Raw genomic sequence first — 17,923 nt, 5'->3', positions numbered from 1 at the left:
TTTTTATTTTTTTTTCCCACCTTTTAAGATTCCAAGATAGCAATCAATCAAGTTCTCAATCTCATTTTTTACACTGTGATGTCATAAACAATTAACAAATCTATCAGGTACAACTCATCTAAAGCACAGATACCCTGAAATAAAATCTACATCAGTACATCAGCAAAGCATTTGTACTTTGTAACAAAGTATTTGTACTCTGTTACTATCTGCCACTGAGCTGGAGTCATAAAAATTCCCAAGGGTGCAAAGAGACGGCCTTAAAAGACGCGTGTGCTCGAGGTAAGTGAGTCTAGCTTAAACGTGAGCAGTAGCTCTTTTTTGGGGGAGGGCGGAGGTCATGTTGCACATTTTTCTACGTGTAAATAACGCAAAGATAGAGTTTAACATGGAAGTTGAATGATTCACAACAATATTGCCAACACACTAGAATGCATACAAGTAGAACACAATGTACATTCTCATTTTGATAGCAACATCTTAGTTCATGTTAAAGAAATCCCCATGTGAATGTGTAAGGAGGCTGCGTGAACGACGCAATGTTGTTTTTGTATCATTTCAGATTTATGCATGGGTGTGTGCGCGTGCGTGTGACATTGGAACGTTATGCAAATTAGTCATTGCACACGCCCAACTTCGTATATTGTATTTATGGGGGTGCTCATCTCTTTTTCTTTTTCCTCACTTTTTTTTTTTACTTGTTCTCAAAGTCTGTTGTGTCTGTACAGTCTGAATAAAAGTGATAAGGTTTGTAACTTGTGGTGTGGCCTTTGTGGTTTTGTACAGGAATTCGGCATATTACTCACACTTCACCTGTTCCATATCAGGTTGCGCTGAAGATGTTTTGTCAATAAGCGGAGACGTTTCTTTACAGCAGACATTTTGGCCTCTCCTGGCATCTCAGGCAAAACAGTCCTGTCTGAGACACATGACCTATGAGATAGCAGCAGTGACACAGAGGCTACATTGTCAACCAGCTTAACAAAAAAATGTTGCCAGACTGAACAATGCATAACTTTAAAGTGTCATGTTACTGAGTGTTATTTTTGTTTAAATGATACAGAGCAAAACAAGACGAGAGCCGACAAACATGTTTTCCCCAGTATTGATTAGACAGACTATTAGCTGATGTAATTCCCATTTGTTATGATGCTATGACATACATAATAGCAACAAACACAGTGTAAATACGATGATTAAACCTCAGGGTCATGCGTCCACTATCCCCAGGACATCAATCTACTGCCAGTGCATGGCGCTGGGACTAAACATTCCCTAGTGGAGTCAAGACACAAACATATGTCCACTGTCACCGTGACAATAGAGGAGATCAGAAAAACAGGACAATGGCCGCCACCCTCTGAAAGTATTATTTTTACAAAAGACTAAAAGCAGTAGTATTTATAGCAGAACGCCACGATTTTAGGTGGACAAAAGCACACTATTATAAGTATAAAACAGACTAAATTGTCAATTTCGGATTCACAGACATAATCTATATTCAAAAACAAATCCTGCGACACGTTCGGCCACCGCCTAATTGCTAATGTAGCCGTTAGCGGGCAGTCAAGCTAGCAGCCACCAAGGTTGTTCATAGCTTACTATATAACAACAGCAAGGGTCAACAAAATATAAGGGAAACATGTAACATGACTTTTATTTTAAAGTTAGCCTTTGGATGCAATTGCTTTGGCGGTGGTATTAGCTTCAAAGTGAGGCTGGCCTGACCCATTCTTAAAGTACAAAAAGCGTGGTGACAGGAGGTTCAAACAGGAGCGCAATATTCCATTTCTAGCACTCATGTACATCCCTCCTTGTTCTGTTAAAAATTTATATTTCTCAAACCCTTACACTTTCTTTTTAAATACTGCTAACAGCTCATGTCTGTGCAAATGGCAAAATAATGACGTTAGCATTTAATGATCACATGGTGGACCTTTACTTAGCTATGATTAGGTTAACAAGCAGTTTAACAAAGTTGTAATCTCAGATTTGTTTTTATATCAGGTGATATTACCCTACAACAGGGCGGACATGTTAAATTTGACACCGTCCGACAATGCACGATAAAAATTCTGCAACTCAAGTGTCAATATTTATGTGACTATTCACTGTTCCAAGCTCCATTGAGGAAATACAAAATTGTTGGTCATAATATCACTGTAAACATCAGAAGCTTTTTTTTAAAGGTCAGTTACTCCATTATGACAGCAATTTCAGGGACAGTGTGAAACTGACAGTTAGGACACCATTTTTGGACTAAAATAGTAATAAATATTGGAATCACACTTATTTTTAATAGAGCATTAAACAACTGTTTCATAAACAAGTATCTTTCAAATTCCCTGGCGATGGAGTACGCTGCTATCTTCTGATTGGAGCGTTTTGGTGCTCAGCAAAGTATAAAAAGAGGTGCCCTGTTTGACCAGCGAGGAGATCTTCATCTTCCTCAGCCTGTCACCAAAATAGGCAGGAACAGGGTGGAGGAGAAGCCGACGATAACAACACGACGGGGAGTCGATGTGCCGAATGGATCAAAGATGAGGAACGCAACCGCATTCACCTTTTTTCATTTGACAGGATTGAGCCACATGACGCAACGGCTTCGAGTGCTTCTTTTCGTAATTACCTGGCTGTGTTACGCTGCCATTTTGCTGGTCAATCTTGTTCTTATTGTTACCATCATACTAGAGAAAAAACTGCACGAACCCATGTACTTGTTTTTATGCAATCTCTGTTTTAATGGCCTTTATGGGACTGTTGTCTTTTTCCCCAAATTCCTTCACGATCTGTTGTCGAAAAGTCACGTTATATCATATGTTGGCTGTCTGTTGCAAGTCTTTGTCATCTATTCTTACGCGGCGTCTGAAATGGCCATTTTGACAGTGATGGCTTACGACCGCTACGTGGCCATATCTCGACCGCTGGAGTATCACTCCATTATGACAAAATGCAGGATGGTGTTTTTGATGCTCTACTCCAGAGTAATGCCTTTGCTCTGCCAGGCCATTGTGGTAATCATGAGCTCCAAACTGGAACTATGCGGTTCCCTCATTGACAAAGTTTACTGCGAGAACTGGTCCCTCCTTCAACTGTCCTGCAATCCTACTACATCCAACAGTATCGTCGGATTTGTGAATATTGTATTTTACTTTGTACATGACCTCTTCGTTCTGTGCTCCTATGTGCAGCTGGTTAAATTAGCTTTGAGGTCTAAAGAAGGGAAAAAGAAGTTCTTGCGGACGTGCGTGCCGCATCTGCTGTGTTTGGTCAACATTACCGTGGCTTTGCTCTTTGACCTCATGTACGCTCGTTACGGCACCAGCTCCATGCCTCGGAGTCTCAGGAATTTCATGGCCATCCAAATTCTCGTCATTCCACCGTTACTCAATCCGATCATTTACGGCTTGAAACTGTCCAAGCTTCGAAACAAAGTTTTGCAATATTTTAGAGGGAAGAAGAGCTTTGAATAAATTGAGATCTATTTTGTGCAAATGAACAAGGTGGTGGGGCGGCTCGGTGGCGCACTGGGTAGCATGTCCGCCTCACAGTTAGGAGGGTGTGGGTTCGATTCCACCTCCTGTGTGGAGTTTGCATGTTCTCCCCGGGCCCGCGTGGGTTTTCTCCGGGCGCTCCGGTTTCATCCCACATTCCAAAAACATGCTTGGTAGGCTGATTGAAGACTCCAAATTGTCCCTAGGTGTGAGTGTGAGTGTGAATGGTTGTCTGTCTCTGTGTGCCCTGCGATTGGCTGGCAACCGGTTCAGGGTGCCCCCCGCCTACTGCCCGATGACGGCTGGGATAGGCTCCAGCACGCCCGCGACCCCCGTGGGGACTAAGCGGTTCAGAAAATGGATGGATGGATGGATGAACAAGCTGGTTTGGTCTCTTATTGAAATGTTGTTTTGTAATTTTGTCAAAATATTTTTTCCATTTTTCTTTTTAAGAAAACTAAACTAAAATAGCTAATGAGTTGTGTTTTTTTTTTTCATTTTTATGTATCAATGTCAGAAGTATTAAAATGGTGCAAGACAACTCATCCGTCACAAAGTATTTCATACCATCAGCCATGGGTAATGTCTTGTTTAGATCATGTAGACATTAGAAATAAAAAAAAAAGCCTACTTTGACATTGTAATTTTGGTATCTGTTTTTAAACGAAGGGAGTAAAAGTAAAAAGCACCCGTAAACAAATCCTCATGGAAAGAACAAATACTTGAGCGGGGATAAAAAAACAAAGTACAGTATTTTTACTTGATTATTTCGCGCCACTGCGCCGAATCAGATCTCGTCCCAAGAGTGCTAACAGCCAGCATTAAAAGGCGCACGAACTCATGATGATCATATCTTCCGACGTGAGCAGTAGCTCACGGACAACATCATGAAGACACATGTTGGTAAGTATGGAGTATGTGGCTCTTCACTGTGTGTTCTGAATTGAAATTTTGACAGATCATTGAGGGCAAGCCGTCATTTCCAACCATACACGAATAAGAAACTGAAGCAACAATAGAGTACTTTTAAATGTTAAATTAAGGAGTCATCAAAATGTCACCAAGGAGTTACTGAGTGGGAGTTATACTGTATGTGCTCTGAGGTTGACTGGTGATCAAGTCATGTAGAAAATAGAAAATGGTTGGCTTCTCTGCTAGTTCTCTACTGCCACGGTGATCTGAATTTCCACTTTGGAAACTATAATGAACATTAAAATGAATAGCATTGAGATGAAGGTGTTGAGAGAGCTGGAAAAGAAGCAAGGTGAGAGAGAGCAAGTACCAGAGGATTTGCACAAACTACTTTGTTAGAGCCAGGACATTCTTCATATGGTGCATAGGTGCTACTGACCCTCGTTTCCCTTTTCACAGATGGTGTCAAGTAACAGGTTGTTGTGACTCACAAGGGTCTGGGTGGGTAAGGATGACCAACAGGTTCATTTTTTTTCCAGCTCTCGTATCACATGTTGGACCATACTTTCTGAGAACCACCCTTCTCTTTTCTCCTCACAGACGGTGTCAAGTAACAGGTTGTTATGTCTTCTGAGTTTGCGGGTGTGTAAGGATGCCCAATCTAACGCTTCATCCTTACTTTAATCTCACCATGTTCATAAACATCGGCCCGTACCGCTACCCGGCGCTGGCGTCATGCCTCCTCCTCTACGTCTTCATCGTGTGCGCCAACTGGGCCGTCCTAGTAACCATCTGCCGCGAGAAGACACTTCACGAGCCCATGTACGTTTTCGTCGCCTGCTTGTGCTTCAACGCCCTGTACGGCTCCACGAGCTTTTTCCCCCGCTTCCTGCTGGACCTGGCGTCCGACGTTCACCTGATCTCGCGCACGGCCTGCTTCACACAGATCTATCTCATCTACACGTACGGAGCCAACGAGATGACCATGCTGTGCGTCATGGCATACGACCGCTACCTGGCCGTGTGCCATCCGCTGCACTACCACACCAGGATGACGGTGAAAAAGGCCCTGAGCCTGGTTGGCCTGGCGTGGCTCATTCCCGCCATCTTTCTCACCATGGTTATCTACCTATCCGCAATGCTTCCCCTCTGCGGCAACGAGATCTACAAGGTGTTTTGCGCAAACTGGAATGTAGTCAAGCTGTCATGCGTGTCCACGGTGGTCAACAACGTGGTGGGCATGTTCATGACCATCAGCACCGTTTTCCTCCCGCTCACCTTTGTTCTCTATACGTACACGCGCATCATAAGGACGACTTGGAGATGCTCGGACAAATTCAAGGGGAGAGTATTTCAGAGCTGTTTGCCGCACATGATCTCCTTTGTCATTTATTCCTGCATCGTGTTTTTGGATATCACGCTGAGCAGGCAAAATGTGAAGGAGATGAACGCTTTTGTTGCCATCATCTTATCGCTAGAGTTTGTGGTTATTCCGCCGCTTCTCAATCCCCTGGTGTACGGGATGAAACTATCATGTATACGTAAACACATCTTCAAGAATTGGAATCAACCTCCCATCTATCCAAGACTTGTACCTGTCCAGGACCAGGAAACGTGCAAGTAACATCTCAACAGACCCTTCGCACCCAGGTTGCAGCCTGTTTGAACTAGGCCGTTATAGAGCTCTGTACACTAAAACCAGCAGACACAGAGACAGCTTCTTCCCCCAGGCTGTCGCTCTGATGAACTCACACCACTCTTAGAGTCTCAGAGTCATTACTGTGCAATAACATCCCGCTTGCCACACCTTTTTTGTCTACACTGTTTGTACTATGTGTCCTCTCTGCATCCATTGCAGCCTGGTCATCCTAGAAGAGGGACCCTCCCATCTGTGGTCTCTTCTCAAGGTTTCTCATTTCCCCTAGCTGGAGTTTTGAGTTTTTCCTTGCCCTCTTGGGAGTTTAAGATCAGGGGGTGTTTGAGAATATCTTTCGTTCTTCACATGTCCTGAGTGTTGTTGTTAGTCACCTAAATGTTGAACAGAGGCTGTGATTTACCGAAGTCAAATTCCTTGTTTGGCACGCTCAAACATGGCGAATAAAAAACTCTTGAATCTTGAATCTTGAAGATGGTGTGAGACAGGGCCTGCGGCTCTGCTCTTCCTCAGGCAGCAAGTTGAAATGAATTGAATTCTAAGATTTATTATTTTTAAATATTTTTTGTAATTATTGTCAATAAAGAAAGCCATCTTTAAGCACTTGGGGGTTTTGTGAAATCCAAATCCATAGTGAATGTGACATCATCATTAAGTATGAGTAATGTTACACAGTAAATGTGTTGTGTGATTTATTTTATATCCAAAACAATGCTTCTCTTCACTGATGACAAAAACATTCAAGTCATGGCTCAGAAAAGTCCAATAAATCCCAGATGGTTTATAGTGCCAATGCAGACTATTTGTTTTATTTTTCCCACCTTTAAAGATTCCAATTTCCAATGCAGACTATTTTTTATTTTTAGTTTTTTTCCCACCTTTTAAGATTCCGAGATAGCAATCAATCATGATCTCAATCTCCTCTTTTACATTGTGATGTCATAAACAATGAACAAGTATATTTCTGAGACAATAAAGAGTATTGATTACTTTCAAATGTAGGGAACAAATGCACAACAAAGTATTTCTACTTTGCTACTATCTGCCACTGAGCTGGAGTCAGAAAAATTCCCAAGGGTGCAAAGAGACGGCCTTAAAAGCTGCATGCGCTCGTGGTGAGCGAGTCTAGCTTAAACGTGAGCAGTAGCTCACGGACAACAACATGAAGAAACGTGTTGGTGAGTATGCACTATGTTTGTGGCTGCTGAGCGTGTCATGTTTGTATTCTTGAAACCTCTATTTATCCCGTAAAAAAATATTAGGGACAAACATTTTGAGATTTTGGATCATCACTGCTGAATTCAGTTTTCCACAAGTCTGCAGCAGAGTAGCGTGACCAAAGAGGGTCAATGATGTCATTACATTCACATTGGAGTGCAATTGTGCTTAATGAGCAATAATTTGATAATACAACAGAAGTGTTTGATGTGTTTTTGTGCACGTGTGTGTTAACTGCAAGTCAACTGTATTGTTCTGAATCAATTCATCCAAGTACGAGTAGTGCCAAGTGGCTTTAAGTGATGTGCGGACTGCCAGTGATAGGAACTGTACTAGCCTGGATTGTGTCTTGAGGCTTCTGCATTTAATTTGTAACAATTGAGTGCTAAGTTCAGGTACCAAGTGCTGCATTATGAAACAATGGAGTAAAACAAGCTTTAACAATCTCTTGCGACCAAAGGGCTGACAAACTATATTAATTTAGTCATAGCACACCACAGGAAGGTTTGAAATAAAGCATATATAATTTTGTCCTGGTTCATTTTGAATTTTGGTGTCACCATACTTTCTGAGAAACACCCTTCTCTTTTCTCTTTTCATAGACGGTGTCAAGTAACAGGTTGTTATGCCTTCCGAGCTTGCGGGTGTGTAAGGATGCCCAATCTAACGCTTCATCCTTACTTTAATCTCACCTTATTCATGAACATCGGCCCGTACCGCTACCCGGCGCTGGCGTCATGCCTCCTCCTCTACGTCTTCATCGTGTGCGCCAACTGGGCCGTCCTAGTAACCATCTGCCGCGAGAAGACACTTCACGAGCCCATGTACGTTTTCGTCGCCTGCTTGTGCTTCAACGCCCTGTACGGCTCCACGAGCTTTTTCCCCCGCTTCCTGCTGGACCTGGCGTCCGACGTTCACCTGATCTCGCGCGCGGCCTGCTTCACACAGATCTATCTCATCTACACGTACGGAGCCAACGAGATGACCATGCTGTGCGTCATGGCATACGACCGCTACCTGGCCGTGTGCCATCCGCTGCACTACCACACCAGGATGACGGTGAAAAAGGCCCTGAGCCTGGTTGGCCTGGCGTGGCTCATTCCCGCCATCTTTCTCACCATGGCTATCTACCTATCTGCAATGCTGCCCCTCTGCGGCAACGAGATCTACAAGGTGTTTTGCGCAAACTGGAATGTAGTCAAGCTGTCATGCGTGTCCACGGTGGTCAACAACGTGGTGGGCATGTTTATGAGCATCAGCACCATTTTCCTCCCGCTCACCTTTGTTCTCTATACGTACACGCGCATCATAAGGACGACTTGGAGATGCTCGGACAAATTCAAGGGGAGAGTATTTCAGAGCTGTTTGCCGCACATGATCTCCTTTGTCATTTATTCCTGCATCGCGTTTTGCGATATTGCGCTGAGCAGGCAAAATGTGAAGGAGATGAACGCTTTTGTTGCCATCATCTTGTCGCTAGAGTTTGTGGTTATTCCGCCGCTTCTCAACCCCCTGGTGTATGGGATGAAGCTATCATGTATACGTAAACACATCTTCAAGATGGTGTGAGACGGGGCCTTCGGCTCTGCTTTTCCTCAGACAGCAAGTTGAAATGAATTGAATTCTAAGATTTATTATTTTTAAATATTTTTTGTAATTATTGTCAATAAAGAAAGCACTTGGGGGTTTTGTGAAATCCAAATCCATAGTGAATGTGACATCATCACTAAGTATAATGAGTAATGTTACACAGTAAATGTGTTGTGTGATTTATTTCATATCCAAAACAATGCTTCTCTTCACTGATGACAAAAACATTCAAGTCATGGCTCAGAAAAGTTCAATAAATCCCAGATGGTTTATAGTGCCAATGCAGACTATTTGTTTTATTTTTCCCACCTTTAAAGATTTCAATTTCCAATGGAGACTATTTTTTATTTTTATTTTTTTCCCACCTTTTAAGATTCCGAGATAGCAATCAATCATGATCTCAATCTCCTTTTTTACATTGTGATGTCATAAACAATGAACAAGTATATTTCTGAGACAATAAAGAGTATTGATTACTTTCAAATGTAGGGAACAAATGCACAACAAAGTATTTCTACTTTGCTACTATCTGCCACTGAGTTGGAGTCAGAAAAACTCCCAAGGGTGCAAAGAGACGGCCTTAAAAGCTGCATGCGCTCGTGGTGAGCGAGTCTAGCTTAAACGTGAGCAGTAGCTCACGGACAACAACATGAAGAAACGTGTTGGTGAGTATGCACTATGTTTGTGGCTGCTGAGCGTGTCATGTTTGTATTCTTGAAACCTCTATTTATCCCGTAAAAAAATATTAGGGACAAACATTTTGAGATTTTGGATCATCACTGTTGAATTCAGTTTTCCACAAGTCTGCAGCAGAGTAGCGTGACCAAAGAGGGTCAATGATGTCATTACATTCACATTGGAGTGCAATTGTGCTTAATGAGCAATAATTAGATAATACAAAAGAAGTGTTTGATGTGTTTTTGTGCACGTGTGTGTTAACTGCAAGTCAACTGTATTGTTCTGAATCAATTCGTTCAAGCACAAGTAGTGCCGAGTGGCTTTATGTGATGTGCGGACTGCCAGTGATATGAACTGTACTAGCCTGGATTGTGTTTTGAGGCTTCCGCATTTAATTTGTAACAATTGAGTGCTAAGTTTTGGCTGCTCAGGTACCAAGTGCTGCGTTATGAAACAATGGAGTAAAACAACCTTTAACAATCTCTTGCGACCAAAGGGCTGACAAACTATATTAGTCATAGCACACCACAGGAAGGTTTGAAATAAAGCATATATAATTTTGTCCTGGTTTATTTTGAATTTTGGTGTCACCATACTTTCTGAGAAACACCCTTCTCTTTTCTCCTCACAGACGGTGTCAAGTAACAGGTTGTTATGTCTTCTGAGTTTGCGGGTGTGTAAGGATGCCCAATCTAACGCTTCCTCCTTACTTTAACCTCACCATATTCATAAACATCGGCCCGTACCGCTACCCAGCACTGGTGTCATTCCTCCTTCTCTACGTCTTCATCGTGTGCGCCAACTGGGCCGTCCTGGTGACCATCTGCCGCGAGAAGACCCTTCACGAGCCCATGTACGTTTTTGTCGCCAGCTTGTGCTTTAACGCCTTGTACGGCTCCACGGGCTTCTTCCCCCGCTTCCTGCTGGACCTGGCGTCCGACGTTCACCTGATCTCACGTGTGGCCTGCTTCACGCAGATCTATTTCATCCACACGTACAGTGCCAACGAAATGACCACGCTGGGCATCATGGCCTACGATCGCTACCTGGCCGTGTGCCATCCGCTGCACTACCACACCAGGATGACGGTGAAGAAAGCCCTGACCCTGGTCAGCCTGGCATGGCTCATTCCTGCTATCTTTCTCACCACACTCATCTACCTGTCCGCAACGCTGCCCCTCTGCGGCAACGAGATCCACAAGGTGTTTTGCGCTAACTGGAATGTAGTCAAGCTGTCATGCGTGTCCACGATGGTCAACAACGTGGTGGGCATGTTCATGAGCATCTGCACCGCTTTCCTTCCACTCGCGTTCGTTCTCTACACATACACACGCATCATAAGCATGACTTGGAGACGCTCGGCCAAATTCAAGGGGAGAGTATTTCAGAGTTGTTTGCCGCACGTGATCTCTGTTCTCGTTTATTCCATCACCGCGTTTTGCGATATTGCGCTGAGCAGGCAAAATGTGAAGGAGATGAATGCTTTTGTTGCCATCATCTTATCGCTAGAGTTTGTGGTTATTCCGCCGCTTCTCAACCCCCTGGTGTACGGGATGAAGTTATCATATATACGTAAACGCATCTTCAAGATGGTGTGAGATGGGGCCTGTGGTACTACTTTTCCTTATTAAGGCAGCAAGTTGAACTGAAATAAATTTTAAGATTCATCATTTTTAGATAATTTAATTTATTGTCCATAAAGAAAGCCAGTTTTAAGCACGCAGGGTTTTTGTTTAATTTAAATCTTTAGTGAATGTGACATCATCACCAATTAAATGTTACACAGTAAGTGTGTTGTGTGATTTATTTCATATCCAAAACAATGTTCCTCTTCACTGATGACAAGAACATTCAAGTCAAGTCTCAGGAAAGTTTTATTTTTTATTTTGATTTTTCCCACCTTTTAAGATTCCAAGATAGCAATCAATCAAGTTCTCAATCTCATTTTTTACACTGTGATGTCATAAACAATTAACAAATCTATCAGGTAAAATTTATCTAAAGCACAGATACCCTGAAATAAAATCTACATCAGTACATCAGCAAAGCATTTGTACTTTGTAACAAAATATTTGTACTCTGTTACTATCTGCCACTGAGCTGGAGTCAGAAAAATTCCCAAGGGTGCAAAGAGACGGCCTTAAAAGACGCGTGTGCTCGAGGTGAGCGAGTCTAGCTTAAACGTGAGCAGTAGCTCACGGACAACAACATGAAGAAACGTGTTGGTGAGTATGCACTATGTTTGTGGCTGCTGAGCGTGTCATGTTTGTATTCTTGAAACCTCTATTTATCCCGTAAAAAAATATTAGGGACAAACATTTTGAGATTTTGGATCATCACTGCTGAATTCAGTTTTCCACAAGTCTGCAGCAGAGTAGTGTGACCAAAGAGGATCAATGATGTGATTGCATTCACATTGGAGTACAATTGTGCTTAATGAGGAATGATTTGATGTTACAACAGAAGTGTGTGATGTGTTTTTGTGCATTGTGTGTGTTAATTGCAAGTCAACTGTATTGTTCTGAACCAATTCATCCAAGTACGAGTAGTGCCAAGTGGCTTTAAGTGATGTGCAGACTGCCAGCGATAAGAACTATGCCAGCCTGGATTGCGTTTTGAGACTCCTGCATTCAATAATTCATTCAATTAATCCTGCATTCAATAATTCATTTAATATGTTGCATTGTGTCAAGTGTAAAAATATTTCATTATAAAATATTCATTGACTTGACTGCTAAGTTCTTGCTGCTCAGGTACCAAGTGAGTAACACACATTTAACAATTTGTTGTGACCAAAGGGCTTACAAACTATATTTATTTAAAGCATATATAATTTTGACCTGGTTCTTTTTGAATTTTTGTGTCACATATTGTACCATACTTTCTGAGAACCACCCTTCTCTTTTCTCTTTTCATAGAGGGTGTCAAGTAACAGGTTGTTAGGACTCACGAGGATGTGGAGCATGTAAGGATGCCCAACCTAACGCTTCCTCCTTACTTTAACCTCACAATGTTCATAAACATCGGCCCGTACCGCTACCCTGCGCTGGCGGCATGCCTCCTCCTCTACGTCTTCATCGTGTGCGCCAACTGGGCCGTCCTGGTGACTATCTGTCGCGAGAAGACCCTTCACGAGCCCATGTACATTTTTGTGGCCAGCTTGTCAATCAACGCCCTGTACGGCTCCGCGGGCTTCTTCCCCCGGTTCCTGCTGGACCTGGCATCTGACGTTCACCTGATCTCCCGCGTGGCCTGCTACGCGCAGATCTACTTGATCTACACGTACGGTGCCAACGAAATGACCACGCTGTGCTTCATGGCCTACGATCGCTACCTTGCCGTGTGCCATCCGCTACACTACCACACCAGGATGACGGTGAAGAAGGCCCTGAGATTGGTCGGCTTGGCGTGGCTCATCCCCGTATTCATCTTAAGCACGGTCATCTATCTGTCCGCAACGCTGCCCCTTTGCGGCAACGAGATCCACAAGGTGTTTTGTGCTAACTGGAATGTAGTTCAGCTCTCTTGCGTGTCCACGATGGTCAACAACGTGGTGGGCATGCTAATGACAATTTGTACCGTTTTCCTCCCGCTGGCCTTCGTTCTCTACACATACACGCGCATTATTGAGACCACCTGGAGACGCTCTGCCAAATTCAAGGGCAGAGTTTTCCACAGCTGTTTGCCACACATGATCTCCTTTGTCATTTTTTCCATCACCATATTTTGCGATATAGCCTTGAGCAGGTACAATGTGGAGGAGATGAATTCCTTCCTTGCCATCATTTTGTCTTTAGAGTTTGTGATGATTCCACCAGTTCTCAACCCCATGGTGTACGGGATGAAGCTATCAGATATACGTAGACATATCTTCAAGATGATGTGACATTGCGCCAAAGATTAACTGAATATAAATAACTAATTTAATCTACTGCAAGGAAGTGTAATTAAATGGGATTTATTATATTGTATTAAAACATTAAAATGTAATCAAATGATTCTTAAGTCTTTCACATTTTTAATTGATCCAAATTAAGGTTTTTTTTATCACTTGTATTTGCAGTATGCAGATTGTAATGCAACATAATCAGACAGTAAAACAAAAAAAATAATAAATGTATTGTGTGATTTATTTCTCATTTATAGAATAAAAATAACATTTTCTCAAAGTGAGAAGCCTTTTTTTATTATCTCCAAATGTGTTGCAATCATCATTAAAGCTTCTATTCTGTTTTAATGCCTTTCAATTAGGATTCCAATTACGATGTCAATCTTAGTTGACGTCCTATTTTTTATGTAGTCATGAATAAAAGTAACAAGGTGATTTATTTATTTTTTTACAAAGTAAGGAGTATAAAATACAATTTTTTTCTTTTAAATGAGTTCATGTTCAATGTTTTTAAGAAAATAAACACTCAAGTAAAGAAAAGAGCTCTGAAAAAAAATCTACCTCAGTACGGTAACAAAACATTTGTACTTTCTAACAAAGTATTTCTACTTTGTTACTATCTGCCACTAAGCCGGACTCAGAAAAATTCCCCAGGGTGCAAATAGACGGCCTTAAAAGACGCGTGCTCTCGTGGTGAGTGAGTCTTCCAACGTCAGCAGTCCATCACCGACAAGAGCATGAAGACGCGTGTTGGTAAGTATGCCGTATATTTCTGGCTGCTGAGCGTGTCATGTTTGTATGCTTGAATTTCAAACGTCGATTTAGGGTGTGAAAAACCATCATGAGCCCAATTTTGTCGAGAGAGGACAATGGAGGAGAAGTGGTAGCCATAGAAAATGGAAGGATGGATTGTTTCAGCAAATTAAGTCTTGTGCAAGGGAGTTGAAAGTGACAAAAACTTGAGTGTTTATGATGAGAACAGTTGGACAATGATGCTGATGAAGTGTTTGAGATATACCGAGAGGGCCAGGCTGGGTCCGGGGATTTTTGAGGGGCACATTGAATAAAGCCTGCAAGGGTACTTCTCACTGCTTTTTGTTTGTAGTCAAAAGTGATGTGACAAAAAAGAACCCTATGTCCTATTTGTGGATTACTATCATTACTATCGAACTCTCTCCCCCCTTCTGCGTAGCGTTCTGTACTTTTGCGCTATATTCTGACTGTCTGCACACTTGCTCCATTTTTGCTCTTCTTATTGATTATGTTATTTGTTTATTTATTATTTATTCATCACTCTTATTTATTCATTGTTTGTGCCTTCTTGTTTTTATTTTTTGTCTTGTTTACTTGTTTGTATATTGTGTACTATGTCTTGTCACCGTGGGATAGTGGGAACGTAATTTCGATCTCTTTGTGTGTCTTGGCATGTGAAGAAATTGACAATAAAGCAGACTTTGACTTTGTATGCTTTAAATGTACAGTGTGTATTATTTAGGGACATCTAGAGCTAAAATGATAGAAAAAGAATATTTACATTGACGTGATATTTCTTTTCATATTACTGAAATTGATTTGAAAATAACTGACTTTAATAAATCAAAGCCATTTACACACTGTAAGTAACTTTAGGGATTCGGGCTTTGGAGTGGGAGGGCAGAGGTTCGAGTCTTGGGGAGGCTGCATGTGTGTGTGTATGTGTGTGTTTGTGTGTGTTTGTGTGTGTGTGTGTGTGTGTGAGAGAGAGAGAGAGAGAGAAAAAGAAGGAAAATAAAAGCCTGTGCACTTCACGTTTGTGCTGGGGAAAAAAGTCTGCCAGTTTGTTTGTGTTGCCAATAATTTGAATGACATTAATATTAACATTTAATGCAGAAAATGAATGATTTCTGGATGATGCAAATCAGCACCATTTGTTGCCTTTTCAACTCAAAAGCTGATAACACAACCTAACTACTCATGGCCATATCATCTTTTGATTATAAGACAGACTCTTCATGTGAGTTACAGGACTGAAAGTAAAATCAATAAAACATTGAAGCCACATTTGTGAAAATAGCATGTTGACACTAAATACGTTTCAACAAAAAATATGTATACACAAACAGCAAAATAATTTAGATAGTAGGACTACTCCATGATTTTAACCCTTTATAGCACTGATGAAACATTATTGCGTTGACAGAAAAAAAATATATCACTCATTATTTTCCCTCTTTTCTCTTTTCACAGACAGTGTCAAGTAACAGGTTGTTATGACACACGAGGCTGTGAAGCATTTAAGGATGCCCAACCTAACGCTTTTTCCTTACTTTAACCTCACCTTATTCATGAACATCGGCCCGTACCGCTACCCAGCACTGGTGTTATTCCTCCTCCTCTACGTCTTCATCGTGTGCGCCAACTGGGCCGTCCTGGTGACCATCTGCCGCGAGAAGACCCTTCACGAGCCCATGTACATTTTTGTGGCCAGCTTGTGCTTCAACGCCTTGTACGGCTCCACGAGCTTCTTCCCCCGCTTCCTAATGGACCTTGCATCCGACGTTCACCTGATCTCCCACACTGCCTGCCTCTTGCAGATCTACTTCATCTACACGTACGGTGCCAACGAAATGACCACGCTGTGCGTCATGGCCTACGACCGCTACCTGGCCGTGTGCCATCCGCTGCACTACCACACCAGGATGACGGTGAAAAAGGCCCTGAGCCTGGTTGGCTTGGCGTGGCTCATCCCTGCCGCCTTTCTCACAAGAAACATCTCTGGGTTGGCCAAGCAGCCCCTGTGTGGCAACAAGATCCACAAGGTGTTCTGCGCAAACTGGAATGTGGTCAGTCTGTTATGCGGGTCCATGGAGTTTAGAAATAAGACCGGCATATTCGTTACCATCTTTAGCGTTTTCCTACCGTTGGTCTTCATTCTCTACACGTACATGCGCATCATAATTGCCACCTGGAGACACTCTGCAAAATTTAAGGGCAGTGTTTTCCAGAGCTGTTTGCCACACATGGTGTCTTGTGTTAGTTATTCCATCACCATGTTTTGTGATGTAGCCCTGAGTAGGTCCAATCTGGAGGAGATGAATCCTTTCCTTGTCATCATTTTGTCTTTGGTGTTTGTGATGATTCCGCCAGTTCTCAACCCTCTCGTGTATGGCTTGAAACTATCACATATACGCAAACACATCTTCAAAATAGTGTGAGATTGTGGAAGTCGGTGCTGTTGTTAGGGCTAACTAAAAGGAGACCTTTAATAGGCTGAATGAGTGGATTTTTGGGGGGTGGGCGTGGCCAAGGCTCACCTGCTCCACACACTTTACATTGAATTTTGACGTCGGCACTTTAAAGAAATATTAACACATGCACTTCCATCGCTGGAGGTCCACTGCCCCGAATATTTTCAAAATACACTTCACGGTGCGCCCTGGCTGGCCTGCAAGTGCGCACGCCACGACGGGTTTACCTGTCTAGCGTCGATGTTACAGCAACCGGGCTGTTCGCTGCAAAGCTAACGAACTACTCAAAGAAATCCACAATATATCATATACACAAACAAATAATTCCAAAATAGACTTACTTGGACAGTGTCACTTGCTATTCCAGACAGAGGTGCGAAAAATGTCCTGCTAATCCTCAATTGTCTTGTCCCAGTTTGCACAAGCTGTCATCCTTAAAATGTTTGCCACAAACTATGACGTTTTGGGAGCTGTTTAGGCATGCATTCCATGCATAAAGTCCATTTCTGTAGCTCGGTTGTAGGAAGAAGAAAGACACTGTTGTCCAGCCATGCTTGCGTGGTTGTTTGCGTTGGAAACTTTGGAATGGGGATAGAGTAAAAATTGTATGAACGGGATTAGTGACATCATAAAATGAACGAAGGTGGGGTAAGTGACGTCACAAACTGATCCGTTAAAACAGCTTATTTGTGAACGCTATTTGACAGCCCAGCACACCGTGCACAAATTTAACATCCATCTTACGAAGTTATATTGACAAAGTTAACAAAAACAATCACACACCCTCAACAAAACCACTTTGGGGGTTATTATTATTTTTTTTTATTGATCTTATTTCAGATTCAGAGTTCATTCCAGAGCTGCTGCATGGCCCATTAAAGTCCCTGAGTCAGAATTAATGTGATTCAGTGACCGCATGCAAGACTGACTACAGTAAGAAACTGAGGTGCTGTTACAAAGTTGGAATCTGGGACATGATTTTAGTGGTGGGCTTCAGCTTCAGACACACACACACACCATCAGCTCAAGTATGTACAGCTTCTCATACACACAATATTGGTGAGATATTCCAAAGTGCACCTTGGAGATCAGTTTACCTACTGGAGAGCAATTTTCTAAAACTATGATTTACATTATGAACACATTTACAGTATACACACGATGCGGGAAATGCTTTTGGTGTCGTTTCTCTAAAAGAACAGCAGGAAGCAAGTAAAAAAAAAAAAAAAAGAAAAAAAAGACATTCATTTCTTTTATGTAC

At 42.2% G+C, this 17,923-nt stretch overlaps 6 protein-coding genes and 1 long non-coding RNA gene across 7 annotated transcripts; 6 read left to right on the top strand and 1 right to left on the bottom strand.

Moving 5' to 3' along the window:
- Positions 1-332: 332 nt before the first annotated feature.
- Positions 333-17,437, bottom strand: LOC137840513 (uncharacterized). The gene is made up of 2 exons (XR_011087205.1): positions 17,004-17,437; positions 333-933 (listed from the first exon to the last, which is right to left on the bottom strand). It is a non-coding gene; the product is annotated as an uncharacterized lncRNA (long non-coding RNA).
- LOC125973335 (olfactory receptor 6N1-like) lies at positions 2,541-3,473 on the top strand. The gene has a single exon (XM_049727408.2). The coding sequence runs from the start codon at positions 2,541-2,543 to the stop codon at positions 3,471-3,473; it is 933 nt and encodes a 310-aa protein (XP_049583365.1).
- LOC125973343 (olfactory receptor 6N2-like) lies at positions 5,053-6,555 on the top strand. The gene has a single exon (XM_049727418.2). The coding sequence runs from the start codon at positions 5,059-5,061 to the stop codon at positions 6,028-6,030; it is 972 nt and encodes a 323-aa protein (XP_049583375.1). The 5' UTR covers positions 5,053-5,058; the 3' UTR covers positions 6,031-6,555.
- LOC125973344 (olfactory receptor 11H7-like) lies at positions 7,918-9,149 on the top strand. The gene has a single exon (XM_049727419.1). It carries the CDS (start codon positions 7,933-7,935, stop codon positions 8,845-8,847), a length of 915 nt encoding a protein of 304 aa, XP_049583376.1. The 5' UTR covers positions 7,918-7,932; the 3' UTR covers positions 8,848-9,149.
- LOC125973337 (olfactory receptor 4B13-like) lies at positions 10,191-11,335 on the top strand. The gene has a single exon (XM_049727410.2). The coding sequence runs from the start codon at positions 10,230-10,232 to the stop codon at positions 11,142-11,144; it is 915 nt and encodes a 304-aa protein (XP_049583367.1). The 5' UTR covers positions 10,191-10,229; the 3' UTR covers positions 11,145-11,335.
- Positions 12,503-13,634, top strand: LOC125973338 (olfactory receptor 10A3-like). Its single transcript, XM_049727411.2, has one exon. It carries the CDS (start codon positions 12,518-12,520, stop codon positions 13,430-13,432), a length of 915 nt encoding a protein of 304 aa, XP_049583368.1. The 5' UTR covers positions 12,503-12,517; the 3' UTR covers positions 13,433-13,634.
- Positions 14,141-17,901, top strand: LOC125973333 (olfactory receptor 6N1-like). The gene is made up of 2 exons (XM_049727403.1): positions 14,141-14,188; positions 15,662-17,901. The coding sequence occupies exon 2, from the start codon at positions 15,685-15,687 to the stop codon at positions 16,627-16,629; it is 945 nt and encodes a 314-aa protein (XP_049583360.1). The 5' UTR covers positions 14,141-14,188; positions 15,662-15,684; the 3' UTR covers positions 16,630-17,901.
- Positions 17,902-17,923: the final 22 nt, after the last annotated feature.

Source organism: Syngnathus scovelli, chromosome 8, assembly GCF_024217435.2.
Source record: "Syngnathus scovelli strain Florida chromosome 8, RoL_Ssco_1.2, whole genome shotgun sequence".
NCBI classification, from domain to species: Eukaryota; Metazoa; Chordata; class Actinopteri; order Syngnathiformes; family Syngnathidae; genus Syngnathus; species Syngnathus scovelli.
Note: the sequence above shows the minus strand (reverse complement) of the source record. Positions and strands in the feature narration are given on the sequence as shown.

Coding starts and splice junctions, on each gene's coding strand:
- LOC125973335 (XM_049727408.2), top strand. CDS start 2,541: ATGAGGAACGCAACCGCATTCACCTTTTTTCATTTGACAGGATTGAGC.
- LOC125973343 (XM_049727418.2), top strand. CDS start 5,059: ATGCCCAATCTAACGCTTCATCCTTACTTTAATCTCACCATGTTCATA.
- LOC125973344 (XM_049727419.1), top strand. CDS start 7,933: ATGCCCAATCTAACGCTTCATCCTTACTTTAATCTCACCTTATTCATG.
- LOC125973337 (XM_049727410.2), top strand. CDS start 10,230: ATGCCCAATCTAACGCTTCCTCCTTACTTTAACCTCACCATATTCATA.
- LOC125973338 (XM_049727411.2), top strand. CDS start 12,518: ATGCCCAACCTAACGCTTCCTCCTTACTTTAACCTCACAATGTTCATA.
- LOC125973333 (XM_049727403.1), top strand. CDS start 15,685: ATGACACACGAGGCTGTGAAGCATTTAAGGATGCCCAACCTAACGCTT.